This window comes from Chiloscyllium plagiosum, unplaced genomic scaffold (assembly GCF_037043375.1).
Source record: "Chiloscyllium plagiosum isolate Xiang-an unplaced genomic scaffold, Cpla_swu_hap1 HiC_scaffold_14, whole genome shotgun sequence".
Lineage (NCBI taxonomy): Eukaryota > Metazoa > Chordata > Chondrichthyes > Orectolobiformes > Hemiscylliidae > Chiloscyllium > Chiloscyllium plagiosum.
In genome coordinates this window covers 69,438,015-69,454,495 of record NW_028270152.1, presented here as the reverse complement: position 1 = coordinate 69,454,495, position 16,481 = coordinate 69,438,015, and the positions used below count along the sequence as shown (strand labels likewise).

Sequence of the window (16,481 nt, the reverse complement as noted above, 5' to 3'; positions counted from 1 at the left end):
GGTGAGGTCAGTAGGGATGCTAGGTAGATGAGGTCAGTAGGGAAGCTAAGTAGGTGAGGTCAGTAGGGAAGCTAGGTAGGTGAGGTCAGTAGGGATGCTAGGTAGATGAGGTCAGTAGGGAAGCTAAGTCGGTGAGGTCAGTAGGATGCCACATGGGTGAGGTTAGTAGGGAAGCCAGGTGGGTGAGGTCAGTAGGGATGCTAGGTAGGTGAGGTCAGTAGGAAGCCAGGTGGGTGAGGTCAGTAGGATGCCAGGTGGGTGAGGGCAGTAGGGAAGCCAGGTGAGTGAGGTCAGTAGGGAAGCCAGGTGGGTGAGGTCAGTAGGGACACCAGGTGGGCGAGGTCTGTATGAAGCCAGGTGGGCAGGGTTGGTGGGAAGCCAGGTGGGCGAGGTTATTTGGCAAGCCAGGTGGGTGAGGTCGGTAGGGAAGCCAGGTGGGTGAGGTCTGTCGGAAGCCAGGTGGGCGAGGTCAGCAGGAAGCCAGGTGGGCGAGGTCACGAGGAAGCCAGGTGGGTGAGGTCAGTAGGAAGCCAGGTGGGCGAGGTCGGTTGGGAAGCCAGGTGGGCGAGGTCAGTAGGAAGCCAGGTGGGTGAGGTCAGTAGGAAGCCAGGTGGGCGAGGTCAGTAGGAAGCCAGGTGGGTGAGGTAAGTAGGGAAGCCAGATGGGCGAGGTCAGTAGGAAGCCAAGTGGGTGAGGTAAGTAGGGAAGCCAGGTGGGCGAGGTCAGTAGGAAGCCAGGTGGGCGAGGTCAGTAGGAAGCCAAGTGGGTGAGGTCGGTAGGGTGCCAGGTGGTTATGGAGGGTGTAAGGTACAGTGGTGATGTAGCTGGGGCGTGGTCAATGATAAGTTTGAAAATTAATTTATGAGTTACCTAGGTTTTAGCATACTCAACAAATCTTAGATGATTGAAACTGTAAGTATTAAACTTGAGTGAGTATGAACTATCTGAATTCTCCATCTTTAATGGAGTCTTTTGCAGAGATTCCAGGCTTGGGGGCGTGTACGTATGAAACTGAACCTCAGAAGGTGATGGTGGCCAGATAACTGAATATATTCAACAAGTCGAAATTCTTTTAGATTATAAAGGCATCAAGAGTTATTGGGAGAAAGTGAGAATATGGTATCGAGATAGAGGATCAGTTGTGGTCATGTTAAATAGCAGAAGAGGTTTGAAGAGTCAAACGGCCTACTTCTGCTGCTAATTGCTACGAGACTGCTCCCTCAGGCATCCTGCATGGTCCAGGTGCGTAACTCTACAGAAGTGACTCCCTGGATAGTGGCAAATTGGAGACTATGTCACTAAAGGAAGGGAATAGGGAGAGGAAATAAACAGGCTTGCTTGTAAGTAAAAGGTTCACTCCCCGGCACAGAATGTTCTCGGAGCTGATGTTGAAGGGGTTGCTGGGTTTGAGGGCTGCTCCAGAAGGATAAGCCAAGTTACTGTACATTTGCAGTAGTCCGAGTTGGATAGAGGGGTTGCTGCATTCCAGGTTGGTGTCTTGCAGTGCCCTGGATGATAGGTGTGACAGTAGTTGACACAGGGGTCCCAGCAATGATGGTGGTCACTCTTCTGAATCTTAACTGTCCGGTGGCCAACGTGAGGTTCAGGAAAAATGGAGAGACAAGAGAAAGAGAAGATGAATAAAAGGCAACTGCTCCATAACTTAAAAGGACCCTAATCAACATCGTAACACCAGAATATACAATCTTGAAGTGAGGTTGTTCTGTAAATGACTGATCTTTTCTTTTGTTTTTCCTATTGACATTCATGAAAATAATAAGAATATCATCTAAATTAGTTTTGCACTTAGGTCAAGAGTTTGTTTTCCCCAAGAAGACAGCTGCCCTTTAAGAACCTGCCTTGGTTCAAATCTTGTGTTTAAATTCATTTGTATAATTTACTCACTGTGATTAATATCAGAGTTTGCACTGACCTCCAGAAACTGCAACAATCGCAGAATACTAATAAATCTAAAAATCACCTTTCATAAGGCCTGGCCAACACAAAATCATTCACACTCTTCTAGTTATACATGCTTCACTCGTTTGCCTTATAATGCACTGATCGTCTCCGATTATAGATGGCAGGTTTCCAACCCTATAATTCCAAGGATACATCTGAAACTGCTTATTAAATACCTGGAGAACGACATGTAGTGAGAGTGAGTTACTGGCTCGAATTGAATTGAGAAGTTCTGATGGTTTATATATGGATAAAAATGAATAAAGCAATGTCAAGGGCTGGAAACTAATTGAGTGCTTGGGGTGGTTTATGTATAGTGTAACAGGGAGCTCGGAATGAGTTACAAGGTGGAATCTAATTGAGAGCTCTGGATGGTTTATATATACAATAACAGACTCCCGACAGTGAGATACAGACTGGAATCTCATCAAAAGGACTTGGTGGTTTAAATACAGAATAAAGATGCACAGGTGAGAGTTGCAGGCTGCTATCTGATTGTAGTTACATGTACAATAACAGATACATTGGAGTTACAAACTGCAACCTAATTGAGCGGTTGGAGTGGTTTATGTATAAAATATTGGATATCTGGGAGTACGCTATAGGCTGGAATCAAATTGAAGGGTTTGGACCGTTTATATATGGAATGGCAGATTCCTGGGAGTGAGTTACAGTGAGGTTTGGATCATTTAAAGCATCAACAACTCTTGTTTATTCTGGCCAGTCCTGTATCCTAGAAGGATATCCCACATTCACAGAATCTGAAGGTCAGTCTTTTTTTTTTGTCCATCCACCGCAGTAAATAGATCATAGCTACAGCTTGGACCCGGAGACTTCTAGATTTTCCCATCACAGCAATGTCTGAGGCATCATAACATGCCCATGGGGGAACCGCTGACCCTGAACTCAAATTGAATGGGATCTTTGATGTTTCCACAGAGCAGAAAACAGATAAGAAATTAAATTTAAACACTGATTTCAGTTTCATTTCCCATAATGTTTTTTCGAGATTATCAAAAAGAAAATCAATACAAGTGCACTCCTTATCAGAGTGATGGATTAGAAATAAATGCTTATTCTACTCAGGAGCATTTACTAAATGGTGAATTTATTTGCCTGATTTTCTGATTGTAATATAATGACTTTTCACGCAGAATTGTGACAATGATATAATCCATATGTTTAATTTCAACACATCAGCCCTACCACTTATTTGTGTATCCCAGACAGCCACCTGTGTTGGACAAATAGTACCTAACTACCAAACACTAAGATGGCACTTAACATGGACCACTTGGGACGGTTAAGTGCTTTCTTACTTTCTAAATTAAAAGGCACAAACCTAAATAAAACCAAGACACTACAGCAGAGGTTGGCCTGATCTCACAGTTGATATCTCAGCTGATTAAAGCCATCCCAAAATCTCCAATCTCTGAAGCTACCCAAAGTCTGCTGGGGACAGTCAATCAGTTGTTGGCTCTGTTAAAAACAGCAGAAACAAGTGGATCCATTCTGTTCACAGCCATCCAGCCTACAACCCCCGCGACTACTGCTTCTGCAACTCCTTGTCACTGCATATGCCAAGCTGCAGGGAGCACGAGATAATGTGTGACTCCAACAGAACCTAACAAGGTCGCGCTATCTTCCATCTACAAGGACTAGGGCTGCAGATACATGGGAACAACACCACCTTGGACGCTCCCCTCCAAGCCACTCACCACCCTGACTTGGAAATATATCGCCGTTCCTTCACTGTCACTGGGTGAAAATCCTGGAATCCTCTCCCTCGGGGTGTAGTGGTCCTACCTAAAGCACATGGACTGCAGCGGTTCAAGAAGGCATCGCTTTCTCAAGGGCAGATGGGGAGGGGCAATGAGTACTGGCCCGGCCAGTGACACCCGCATCCAGAGAATGTTTTACGAGAAAGTCTTTGCTGGAACAATATCATTTCGCTCAGCAAGAGCAATCTTCTCAAGCACAGTGATAGTGTTTCTATTTATATAATTTCATTGTAGGTTTTTCTTGCTCACTATTCTCCTTGAAAATTATTTTGGTGACACTGACCACCAAATGGTAAGTGGCTTCCTCAACCTTGTCAGAACCAATGAAGTATATTTGAAGTTTGGTCCCTGCTCTAACTGAGGAAACTTAGGGTGTCAAATTCTACACAGCAACCCTCATATGAAGCGACGCGACAGGACCAGGTCATCTGATGGTCCCGAGATTGATAGCTGGCGAGTTATTTTCTTCACTTCATTCCCAGAGTGAAAGCAAGCGCTGCTTCAGTCCACATCACACAGAAAGTACACAAACACTCCTCAGTGCATCCCTCAGTTTCTGAACAATATTTAACTCTCAGCCAGAAACTAACAACCAGGGTATCTTATTGTGGAAGTTGTTCGGAGGTGTCCTGTACTGTGAAAGTTAATGGAAGTGCTACCTTCCTTTTCTTTTTAATCCACTTTCAATTTTCCAGGGCTATGGCTACTTGATGTTGGTACCTGGTTCTGAATGCTGTTGGGCTTTCCATCTATCTTCACTGTCATTAACTGCCATATCAGCCCAAACGTCCTTGATATAAACACGGATGTTCTCATATTCACCAATGCCATCCTGTGATGGTACTCATTCTTTGTGTTGTCTCATGTTCACCATCTGCACTCTCACCTAAGTGCCCAAGGTTCAGGTGTGAACCATAATGCACTGGAACCAAGCACTCGACGTATACATCTCGAAGCAAAGATTTAAGGGTGAGAGTTCGGGGGTGGGGGAGGGAGGGGGCAAGGAATTCTGTCAGATTCACCCCCCTCCTAGACAGGCCCACTCGTAGTGGACCAAGTGAAGGTTCCCAGCTGAATCAGCTGTCTGGCAGGGATCAAATCTGGAACCTTCAGAGCTACACTACCACAGACGATTTCTCTCATTAAACCAGCAGGACATCTTTAAAGGAAATTCTATCCTGTGTGGTTCAGGCATTTATAGAGTCATTGAACTGTACAGCATGGAAACAGACCCTTTGGTCCAACTCGTCAATGCCGACCAGCCACCCTAAATTAATCTAGTCCCATTTGCCAACATTTGGTCCATATCCCTCCAAACCTTTCCTATTCATATACCCATCCAGATGCCTTTTAACTGCTGTAATTGTACCAGCCTCCACCACTTCCTCTAGCAGCTCATTTCATACGCGCACCACCCTCTGTGAAAAAGTCGCCCCTCAGGTCCTTTTTAAATCTTTCCCCGCTCACCTTAAACCTCTGCCCTCTAGTTTTGGACTCTCCTACCCTGGGGCAAAAGACTTTGTCTATTTATCTGATCCATGCCACTCATGATTTTCTAAACCTCTATGAGGTCACCCCTCAGCTTCTGACACTCCAGGGAAAATGGCCCCAGCCTATTTGGTCTCTCCCGAAAGCTGAAACCCTCCAACCCTGGCAACCTCCTTGTGAATGTTTTCTGAACACTTTCAACTTTCACAATATGCTTCCTATAGCACGGAGACCAGGTTTGAACGCTGTATTCCAAATATGGCCTAACCAATGTCCTGTAGAGCTGCACCGGGACCTCCCAACTCCAATACTCAACACACGAAGCAATAAGGGCAAGCATACCAAACGCCTTCCTCACTACCCTGTCTACCTGCGACTCCACTTTCAAGGAACTATGAACCTGCACTCCAAATTCTCCTTGTTTGGCAACACTCCCCAGGACCTTACCATTAAGTGTACTCCATTCGCTGAAAGATTTTAAACATTTCACTGTTGATTTTGCTGATAAGGTAAACTAGGAGTCAATTGTGAGGAGAAATGAAAATGATGGTGCGGCGGTAATGTTGCTGGGCTAGCAATCCAGAGGATGAGGCTCATACTCTCTGGCAGCATTAGTTTAAATCACAGGACAGGAGCTAGTGGAATTTACACTCCCTTAATAAATCTAGTAACCACGATCATGAGACCATCAGCATTCAAAATTAAGATTCAATGGACAGAGTAAAGACTTGTCTCCACAGAGAACATGGGTGGCACCAACAAATCTGGAGCCCCCAGCCCCAGTTATCCAGATGCTTGCAGGGTAAGATAAAGCAGAGCTTATGACAATATCAAAAAGTAATCTTTTGGAAGCCTAGAGAACTAATTACAGAGGCGAAGTGTTAAAGGAAATTCGGAAAACAAAGGATATGAAAAAAATTGGCAGGTAAAGTTAAGGAAAATCCAAAGGTGTTTTGTCAATACGTTAAAGTCAAGAGAATAAGTTCTGAAAGGATTGTGCCAATCAGAGATGTTTATGGTAACTTGTGTGAGGGTGCAGAAGATGTAGGCAGGGTTCCGAAGGATTACTTTGTCTCTGCCTTCACAAAACAGAACGCTGAGGCAGACAGAGGAGGCTTGCGAAATATTAACTAAAATAGGCACAATGAGAAGGGATGTACTGGAGGGACTGACCTGCTCGAAGCAAGACAAATCACCATGGCCAGCTGATCCTACACTGTTAATGGAAGGAAATAGCGGGTGCTCTGAAGATCACTTTCAAATCCTCACTAAATACAGGTGAGGTACCAAATGATTAGAAAGGCTGGGGTTATTTTCCTTAGAATGGAAGTGGATGAGGGAGTGACTTATTTGACACATATAAAATAATGAGGGGCTTGGATAGAGTGGACAGGGGAGACCGGCTTGCCTGAGCACACAGGTCAGTTACAGATTTAAAGTGATTGGTAGAATGACTAGAGGGACCATGAGGAAAACTTTTTCCACCCAGAGGATGGTAGGTATCTGGCATTAGTTGCCATGATTGGTGGTTGAGGCGGAAACTCTTAAATTATTTAAAGGAACCTGCATTGACACCTGATGTGCTGCAACTTTCAAGGCAATGGACCAAGTGCTGATACATGGGATTAGGATGGGCAGCTAGCTTATTCAGTCAGGGCAGATACAATGGACTAAATGGCCTTTTATCTACGTTGTGACTTTTAATGTAAAACCTCCTCTAGATCTTTAATGTCCTTTAGGGATGGAAATCTGCCATCCTTACCTGCTTTGGCCTAATGTGACTCCAGATCCACAGCATGGCTCTGAAGATCATTTTCAAATCCTCACTAAATACAGGTGAGGTACCAAATGATTAGAAAGGCTGGGGTTATTTTCCTTAGAATGGAAGTCAGTTGTGTGGAAAAAACCCTGGCCTTGTCAGTGATGCAGACATCTCATGAAAGAAGAAACAAAACTAATTAGTGGGATCCTCCTGTTAAAATTCCTGGTTGGAAAACAGAGGGCATCGTGTGCTTGGCCTATAAGGTGGGCTCCCTCTTGCCATATGAAGGCTAATCTTGGTCTGTCTTATACAGAAAAAGGCAGTACCTTGCTCTGTCGGCTTCAGTGACAGCCGACTCTGGTGCACTGGCAGGATCTCCAGCTTAACGTTGTCGGAGGTGCTGCTCAGGAGCTGGGTAGCCTCCAACACAGTGCAATGTTCAGTGCTCATCCCATCAATCGACAAGATGTGGTCACCAACGTGCAACGCTCCACATCTAAAGCAGGGGCAGAAAAAGACATTTTAAAACTCCTTACTCACCAGAAACAGAAGTCAAGCTGATAGGCGTTCACCCTTCCACTTATACTGATCCAATATTAATACATTTAACGTCAATAGTTATGTTTTCAGAACAAACTCCATTTTAAAACTTGAAATTAACAAAGTTGAGTTTTTAAAAATTAATTCCCTTCCCTCTTTTCTCCGTGTCTCTCTCTCTCCCTGTGCTATTAATTGAACTAAATTGAAAGGCCCTGAGCTTTTGACAATGTCAATCAGTGGATACTGCATGAGGTGCTGAACAAGGAGAGAGAGTGGTTGAAAATTCTCCTTCTCATTTTCAAACATCCTCCCGACCTCTCCCCCTACCCTATTACCAGTCCATTACTCTTCTCCTGCCCTGTGTTCTTTCATCCTGTGCACCACTTACTGCATTTACACACACCACCCTCCATGTCTCTCGTGTTAATACACTTTTAATTCCACTGCATGGGATTTAGAAGCCCCAAACTCTGGATTCCTTCTGCAAAACTAATCATCTCTCACTCTCATTTCAACTGCTGCTTAAAAACCCAAGGTTTTAGTCCCTTTGTCTCATTGTATTGTTTACTATTAACACTTAATTACACTCCTGTAAAGTACCTTAGGACAATTCTCCATTTCCAAGGTCCCAGAGGTTCACATTGACCAGCGATATAAATCCTGTGGCTACAAAATCAGGTCAAAGGCTGGGAGATCCATCATGTACAACCCCCCTTCTGACTCCCCAAAGTCTGTCCAAGGAAAATTTCAAGTGGGCCAAGGAATCCTCCCCACTTGCCTGGATGGGGGCAGCTCCAACAGCACTCAAGAAGCTTGACACCATCCAGGACAAAGCAGCCCACTTGATTGGCACCACATTCAGTAATATCCACCCCCCTTCAACACTGATGCTCAGTAGCAGCAGTGTACTATCTACAAGATGCACTGCAGGAATTCACCAAAGATCCTGAGACAGCACTTTCCAAACCCACAACCACTACCATCTAGTAGGACAAGGGCAGCAGATACATGGGAACACCACCACCTGCAAACTCCCCTCCAAGGCACTCACCATCCTGATTGGTAAACATATCACCGTCCCTTCACTGTTGCTGGGTCACTTTCCTGCAACTCCCTTCCTAAACAGACAGTAGGTGTTGCTACATCCACGGACTGCAGCAGTACAAGAAGCTAACTCACCACCACCTTCTCCAGGGCAGCTGGGAATGGGTAATAAATACTGACCGAACGAGCAATGCCAACGTCCCGTAACAACTTAGCCAGACCTTCCCAAGCTGAGACCCCTATTGAAACAACAGAGAATGAGCTGAGTACCTGTCCACAATGCTCGCTGCTTTGATCTTGTCAAGGACAATGACTTGTTTGTTGCGGTGTGTCCCGCTGGACAGTGACATTCCCAGTGTGCAACCCGGAGTTTTTGTGATTTCCACCAGTAAAGGACCGGAGGCATTGAGTACGGAATCTGTAAGATAGACCATCCATCACCACCATTGTCCAAATATATACCCTTTTGAATTATATTCTCTGTCGACTCAAAAGCTGCAAGGTTCCATCAACCAATACAAACTGGCCAGTGGAATTGCAAATGGAAATGTTTCACCTTAACCTGCAGCCCCAGAGAAACGGAATAAAACACAGATACCGGTCTGATTGAGGGGTCTGGATGATTCACGTGGAAAATACCAGACAACAAAGGGTGAGCTACAGGGTGAAATCGATTGGAGAGTTAACATAAACAGAGAGAGACTCGCTTAAAACCAGCAATCTAGGATCCAAGACCGCGCTAGCTTGCTGCTGGATTTGAGGTTCGGCACTGGATCAGTGGCCAATTCAAGTCAATACAGGTGGCATGAGGTCAAAGGTCTTTCAGAGGGCAGGACTACACTGGCAATCGAGTAGCAAAACAGACTAAATGTAACCCAATTGCCCTGCTAAGTTAATTTTAACCGAGTTTTTTTTTAAAAGTAATGCGCAGCACATTCTAAAACTGTCTGATTTTTGGGGAAACTCTGGTTTTGAGCTAGCTGGCTTTGAGAGTTGAGCCCTGGGGTGAGGTAGAGATTGGAAGATAACAAAAGCGTGCTTGATGTACAGGGTAATGGAAACACAGGAGTGAGGTCCAGACCCGAACACCACTGATGAGGCGGAATGGTTAAAACGTGATCGCTGATGCCAGGTCATCCATGGAAACACAAACCCTGATCTTTCTTTCTTCACACAGTCTTCGTCATACATTCCTGATGGGAGGGTATACCCCCACAAAAACGTCTTTCCTCAAACCCTGTGCTCCCCTTCCCTTCCAGGGCTGTGTACCCCTGCTCCAAATCTCCTTGCCCCAAGGGTGTCCCATCCTGGTCCTGACCAACGTGCTCCCAACGCACCTATCACCTAGTGCCTGCCTGCAGTTCCAGCAATGGCCACCACTCCCAGTGGTGCTGCTGACATATCACAGAGCAACCGGCCAATCAGATTGGCCGGTGACTTTTAGAAGCAGGACTTTTAAAAAAATTTTCACAGGATGAGGGTGCCACTCGCAAGGCCAGTTGCCTATCCCTAACCACCCTCAAGAACAAATACGTCAATTGCTGTGGGACTGGAGTCACATGGAGGCCAGACCAGGTAAGGACAGCAGATTTCCTTCCCTAAAAGGCACGAGTGAATCAGATGGATTGTTAATAACAATCATTTTGTGGTGACCATCACAGTGACTAGCTTTCAACTCCAGATTTTTAATAACTGAACTGAGATTTAGATTGAGATTTGAAGTCATATCCCCAGAACATTAGCCTAAACCTCTCGATTACAAGCCCTCATCTTCCTAAGCATGGGAACAAAAGTCCTATCTCATGTGAGGTAAAGTCTCTTGAAGCTTTAAATAGCCCAAGAACTAAAACCAGACACAATGGTTGTGGAACTTTGGTACTGCATCTCAAATTTAAGCAGTTAATCTATATTATAATTAACAGAATCAGATAGTTCAGTTCATGTTTATGTGCATTTTGACCTTTAACATCAGGCATTAGGTCAAGAACAAGACACAGTAAGCTCAATCCTCAGTGTGGCCCTTTCGGTGTCAGATTTCCAGAATTTTTGACTTTTGTTTCAGATTTCTTGCGTCTGCAGTCTTTTCCTTCCGTACGTGAGAATCCAGGGCTGTTCTCCTGACAACCAAGGAAGTTCAGGGGGGGACTCAGTAAACGTGCTGAGGTTCTAAATAATTGTAACAGAGCTGGAGCAGACCAAGGGGGCCAAATGACCTCCTTCTAAGCTATATCATTCTCTGAAGCTATGCAGAAAGTCACCAGTCTCGAGAAGCAAGTTGTAAACTTGAGTCTAGTTTGGATGGTTTACAAATAGAACAATGACTTCACAGGTCTGAGCTCTAATTTGAGGTATTCGCTCATCATGTGAGCTCCAAGAATGGTTTATCATTTTAACATCACTGTGGGAATTCTGCTGTTGGTTACTGACCGCACTTTAGTTTCTAATATTGCCGATTTGGCCGAGGTAGGGTTGTGTTCCTCTTCATATGCAGATCTAAAGTAGGACTCACGATCCATAACTTTGAGAGCCTCAGGAATTGAAGCTGCCGCTAAGTGGGAGGCACTCGGATGCTGTTCTCTAGGCATAGTGAAGCTTTTGTTTTTAAAATCAGCGCAGTTTTTTTTTTGAGTAACGTGGAAAGAGATGTGCTGTTGGTGCTTTTCATCTTGCCCTCACCAGGACAGACTTGCAAGAAAATGAAGGTGAACAATAATTTATACTGCACGAGCAGGGTGCCAACGGATTAGCAAGTGGACTATAAGCTGTTTCGCTGTTTGGGATTCTTGTGAATCTGTGCTGGTAAGTGCAAGATAAATATGTTTATCAGCAACATCCTAGCACACATTTAATTGGAATACAGCAGGAACGGAACAAACTCCACTGCAAGCAACATCAGGAGAGTGCGGTGAGCAGTCTTGCAAGGAGAGCTGGGAGGGATTTTTCAAAGGGAAGTCATTGCTACCAGCTAATCAGCATCACTAGCAAACAAGTGGCTTGCCATTTGTCAGACAAGGGATGTAAGTGAAACCACAGGAGCAGCATTCATCATTAACCCTTTATCAAACAGAGTTCAAATAATTTTGAGCAGTTCTAAAGGGCATTGAAGATTGTTTTGCTTTCTCCCACTCAATTTTATTTAAGGAAATTGATCTGATCTGCTGAAGGTTTGAGTGGTTTGAAACATAGACATGACGAGAAGCAGGAGAGATATATCATCTGGCATGTCCCTTTTTTCTCAGTCTCTATAGTGTCTATACTGCAATTGCTTCTCACTGTATTTGAAGTTCAAGATGCAAATTATAGATTGGTAAATTACCTCCACATTTCAGCCCTGACATCAAAACATCTCCAGAAGAAATGATTGTTTCTTTGTTCAGAATTTAACTTGCATGTGCAGCCTTAATAGGGTTACAGTAACCGTTATATTAGGGTGATAGGGCAGAGTATTGAGTTTGTCATGTTGTGGTACAGAATACAAGCTCTGTATGGGGGTACAGTATCAAAGGGTTAACTGTATTCGTTTTAAAATAGTGATGGAAAAGGATAGACCAGATTTAAAAGTTGAAGTTCTAAATTGGAGAAAGGCCGATTTTGGCGGTATTAGGCAAGAACTTTTGAAAGCTGATTGGATGTCCGCAGGTAAAGGGACGGCTGGAAAATGGGAAGCCTTCAGAAATGAGATAACAAGAATCCAGAGAAAGTATATTCCTGTCAGGGTGAAAGGGAAGGCTGGTAGATGTACCTGAGAACTCTGTGGGAAGCTAGAGAAGTGATTGCTGGGCCTCTTGCTGAGATATTTGTATCATTGATAGTCACAGGTGGGGTGCCGGAAGACTGGAGGTTGGCAAACATGGTGCCACTGTTTAAGAAGGGTGGTAAAGACAAGCCAGGGAATTATAAACCGGTGAACCTGACCTCGGTGGTGGGCAAGTTGTTGGAGGGAATCCTGAGGGACAGGATGTACATGTATTTGGAAAGGCAAGGACTGATTAGGGATAGTCAACATGACTTTGTGCGTGGGAAATCATGTCTCACAAACTTGATTGAGTTTTTTGATGAAGTAGCAAAGAAGATTGATGAGGGCAGAGCAGTAGATGTAATTATATGGACTTCAGTAAGGCGTTCGACAAGGTTCCCCATGGGAGACTGATTAGCAAGCTTACGTCTCATGGAATACAGGGAGAACGAGCCATTTGGATACAGAAGTGACTCAAAGGTAGAAGACAGAGGGTGGTGGTGGAGGGTTGTTTTCAGACTGAAGGCCTGTGACCAATGGAGTGCTACAAGGATCAGTGCTGGGTCCTCCACGTTTTGTCATTTACATAAATTTGGATACGAGCATAAGAGGTACAGTTAGTAAGTTTGCAGATGACACCAAAATTGGAGGTGTAGCAGACAGCGAAGAGGGAGACCTCAGATTACAACTGGATCTGGACCAGATGGGCCAATGGGCTGAGAAGTGGCAGATGGAGTTTAATTCAGATAAATGCGAGGTTCTGCATTTTGGGAAAGCAAATCTTAGCAGGACTTGTACACTTAGTGGTAAGGTCCTAGGGAGTGTTGCTGAACAAAGAGAACTTGGAGTGCAGGTTCATAGCTCCTTGAAAGTAGAGTTGCAGGTAGATAGGATAGTGAAGAAGGCGTTTGGTATGCTTTCCTTTATTGGTCAGAATATTGAGGGGCATGGATAGGATAAATAGACAAGGTCTTTTCCCTGGGATCGGGGAGTCCAGAACTAGAGGGCATAGGTTTAGGGTGAGAGGGAAAAGATATAAAAGAGACCTGAGGGGCAACTTTTTCATGCAGAGGGTGGCATGTGTATGGAATGAGCTGCCAGAGGAAGTGGTGGAGGCTGGTACAATTGCAACATTTAAGAGGCATTTGGATGGGTATATGAATAGGAAGGGTTTGGAGGGATATGGGCTGGGTGCTGACAAGTCGGACTAGATTGGGTTGGGATATCTGGTCGGCACGGACAGGTTGGAGCGGAGTGTCTGTTTTCCGTGCTGTACATCTCTATGACTCTATGTAGGAGTACAGTATGACAGGCATCCTGTGGGATCCAATATCATAAATCTCCACCTTGGCATACAATATGACAGGGTCCTTGTTGGTGTACATATGACAGCCTTGGTGCAGTTGAGCCTGGGTGAGGTATGAACATCTCTTTGTGGGTTTACAGTACAAAGTCTTCCTGACAGACGCAAGTACACAAGCTTCTTGTTGTAGCTAAGCATAGCTACAACAACTCCTTATACTCCTGTAGGGTTTCAGGTCACAGACTTCTGATTGGGGAATAACGCCACAGGATCCTTGTTGAGGTACAGGGCCACAGGCTCCTTGATGGAGTAGAGGACCACAAGCTCCTTGTTGAGGTACATGGCCACAGGCTCCTTATTAAGGTATAGGGCCACAGGATCCTTGTTGAGGTACATGGCCACAGGTTCCTTATTGAGGTACAGGCCACAGGATCCTTGTTGAGGTACAGGGCCACAGGATCCTTGTTGAGGTACAGGGCCACAGGATCCTTGTTGAGGTATAGGGCCTTAGGCTCCTTGTTGAGGTACAGGCCACAGGATCCTTGTTGAGGTACAGGGCCACAGGATCCTTGTTGAGGTATAGGGCCACAGGCTCCTTGTTGAGGTATAGGGCCACAGGCCCCTGGTTGAGGTACAGGGCCACAGGATCCTTGTTGAGGTACAGGCCACAGGCTCCTTGTTGAGGTACAGGGCCACAGGATCCTTGTTGAGGTACAGGCCACAGGCTCCTTGTTGAGGTACAGGGCCACAGGCCCCTTGTTGAGGTACAGGGCCACAGGCCCCTTGTTGAGGAAGATGGCTACAAGCTCCTTGGTGAGGGAAATGGCGACAAACTCCTTGTTGAGGTATAGGGCCACAGGGTCCTTGTTGAGCTATAGGGCCACAGGCCCCTTGTTGAGGTACAGGGACACAGGCACCTTGTTGAGGTACAGGGCCACAGGCTCCTTGTTGAGGTACAGGCCACAGGCTCCTTGTTGAGGTACAGGGCCACAGGCTCCTTGTTGAAGTATAGGACTACAGGCTCCTTGTTGAGGTACAGGGCCACAGTCTCCTTGTTGAGCTACAGGGCCACAGGCTCCTTGTTGAGGTACAGGGACACAGGCTCCTTGTTGAGGTATAGGACTACAGGCTCCTTGTTGAGGTACAGGGCCACAGGCTCCTTGTTGAGGTACAGGGCCACAGGCTCCTTGTTGAGGTACAGGGCCACAGGCTCCTTGTTGAGGGAGAAGGCCACAGGCTCCTTGTTGAGCTATAGGGACACAGGCCCTTTGTTGGAGTAAAGGATTACAGGCTCCTTGTTGGAGTACAGGGCCACAGGCTCCTTGTTGAGGGAGATGGCCACAAGCCCCTTGTTGGAGTATAGGGCCACAGGCCCCTTGTTGGAGTATAGGGCCACAGGCCCCTTGTTGGAGTAAAGGGCCACAGGCCTCTTGTTGGAGTCTAGGGCCACAGGTCCCTTGTTGGAGTAGAGGGCCACAGGCCCCTTGTTGGAGTAGAGGGCCACAGGCCCCTTGTTGGAGTATAGGACCACAGGACCCTTGTTGGAGTAGAGGGCCACAGGACCCTTGTTGGAGTAGAGGGCCACAGGACACTTGTTGGAGTCTAGGGCCACAGGCCCCTTGTTGGAGTAGAGGGTCACAGGCCTCTTGTTGGAGTAAAGGGTCACAGGCCTCTTGTTGGAGTAAAGGGTCACAGGTCTCTTGTTGGAGTAGAGGGTCACAGGCCCCTTTTGAGGTACAGGGCCACAGGCTCCTTGTTGAGGTATTGGAGCACAAGCTCCTTGTTGGAGTCGAGGACCTCAGGACCCTTATTGGAGTAAAGGGTCACAGGCCTGTTGTTGAAGTAGAGGGTCACAGGCCCGTTGTTGAGGTATAGGGCCACAGGACCCTTGTTGAGGGAGAAGGCCACAGGCTCCTTGTTGGAGTATAGGGCCACAGGCTCCTTGTTGGGAGTATAGGGCCACAGGCCCCTTGTTGAGGGAGATGGCCACAGTCTCCTTGTTGAGGTATAGGGCCACAGGACACTTGTTGGAGTAGAGGGCCACAGGCTCCTTGTTGGAGTAGAGGGCCACAGGCTCCTTGTTGGAGTATAGGGCCACAGGCTCCTTGTTGGAGTAAAAGGGCCACAGGCCTGTTGTTGGAGTATAGGGCCACAGGCTCCTTGTTGGAGTAAAGGGCCACAGGCCCCTTGTTGATGGAGATAGCCACAGGCTCCTTGTTGGAGTATAGGGCCACAGGCCCCTTGTTGGAGTATAGGGCCACAGGCCCCTTTTTGATGGAGATAGCCACAGGCCCCTTGTTGGAGTAAAGGGCCACAGGCTCCTTGTTGGAGTAGAAGGCCACAGGCCCCTTGTTGATGGAGATAGCCACAGGCTCCTTGTTGGAGTATAGGGACACAGGCCCCTTGTTGAGGGAGATGGTCACAGGCTCCTTGTTGGAGTATAGGGTTACAGGACCCTTGTTGAGGGAGATAACCACAGGCTCCTTGTTGGAGTATAGGGACACAGGCCCCTTGTTGAGGGAGATAGCCACAGGCTCCTTGTTGGAGTATAGGGACACAGGCCCCTTGTTGAGGGAGATGGTCACAGGCTCCTTGTTGGAGTATAGGGTTACAGGACCCTTGTTGAGGGAGATAACCACAGGCTCCTTGTTGCGGTGCAGAAGTCATTACCTTCCTGGGAAAAATTCTGACAGTCTTCATGCTGAGAACGACGCTATCTGACCATATGTTGTGTGTACAATATGCCAGTATTATTATTAAGGTAGAGTATCAGAGTTTACAAATTAATTGTAATATCACAATCCCAGTTCTGTGGAACTGGTATACAGACGTCAAGCTGCAGAACAGTATCACAGTCTCCAGGTT

The 16,481-nt window shown here is 46.2% G+C and overlaps 1 protein-coding gene across 1 annotated transcript in view; it reads right to left on the bottom strand.

The window, feature by feature from the left end:
- The window catches only part of grip2b (glutamate receptor interacting protein 2b), a 186,225-nt gene that overhangs the window by 81,065 nt on the left and 88,679 nt on the right, over nucleotides 1-16,481 (bottom strand). Inside the window, exons 8-10 of the mRNA XM_087993993.1 lie at nucleotides 8,848-8,995; nucleotides 7,320-7,489; nucleotides 1,446-1,580 (exon numbers count right to left, since the gene is read on the bottom strand). Of these exons, the coding sequence (XP_087850119.1) occupies nucleotides 1,446-1,580; nucleotides 7,320-7,489; nucleotides 8,848-8,995 (453 nt within the window). The remainder of the gene's footprint in view (nucleotides 1-1,445; nucleotides 1,581-7,319; nucleotides 7,490-8,847; nucleotides 8,996-16,481) is intronic.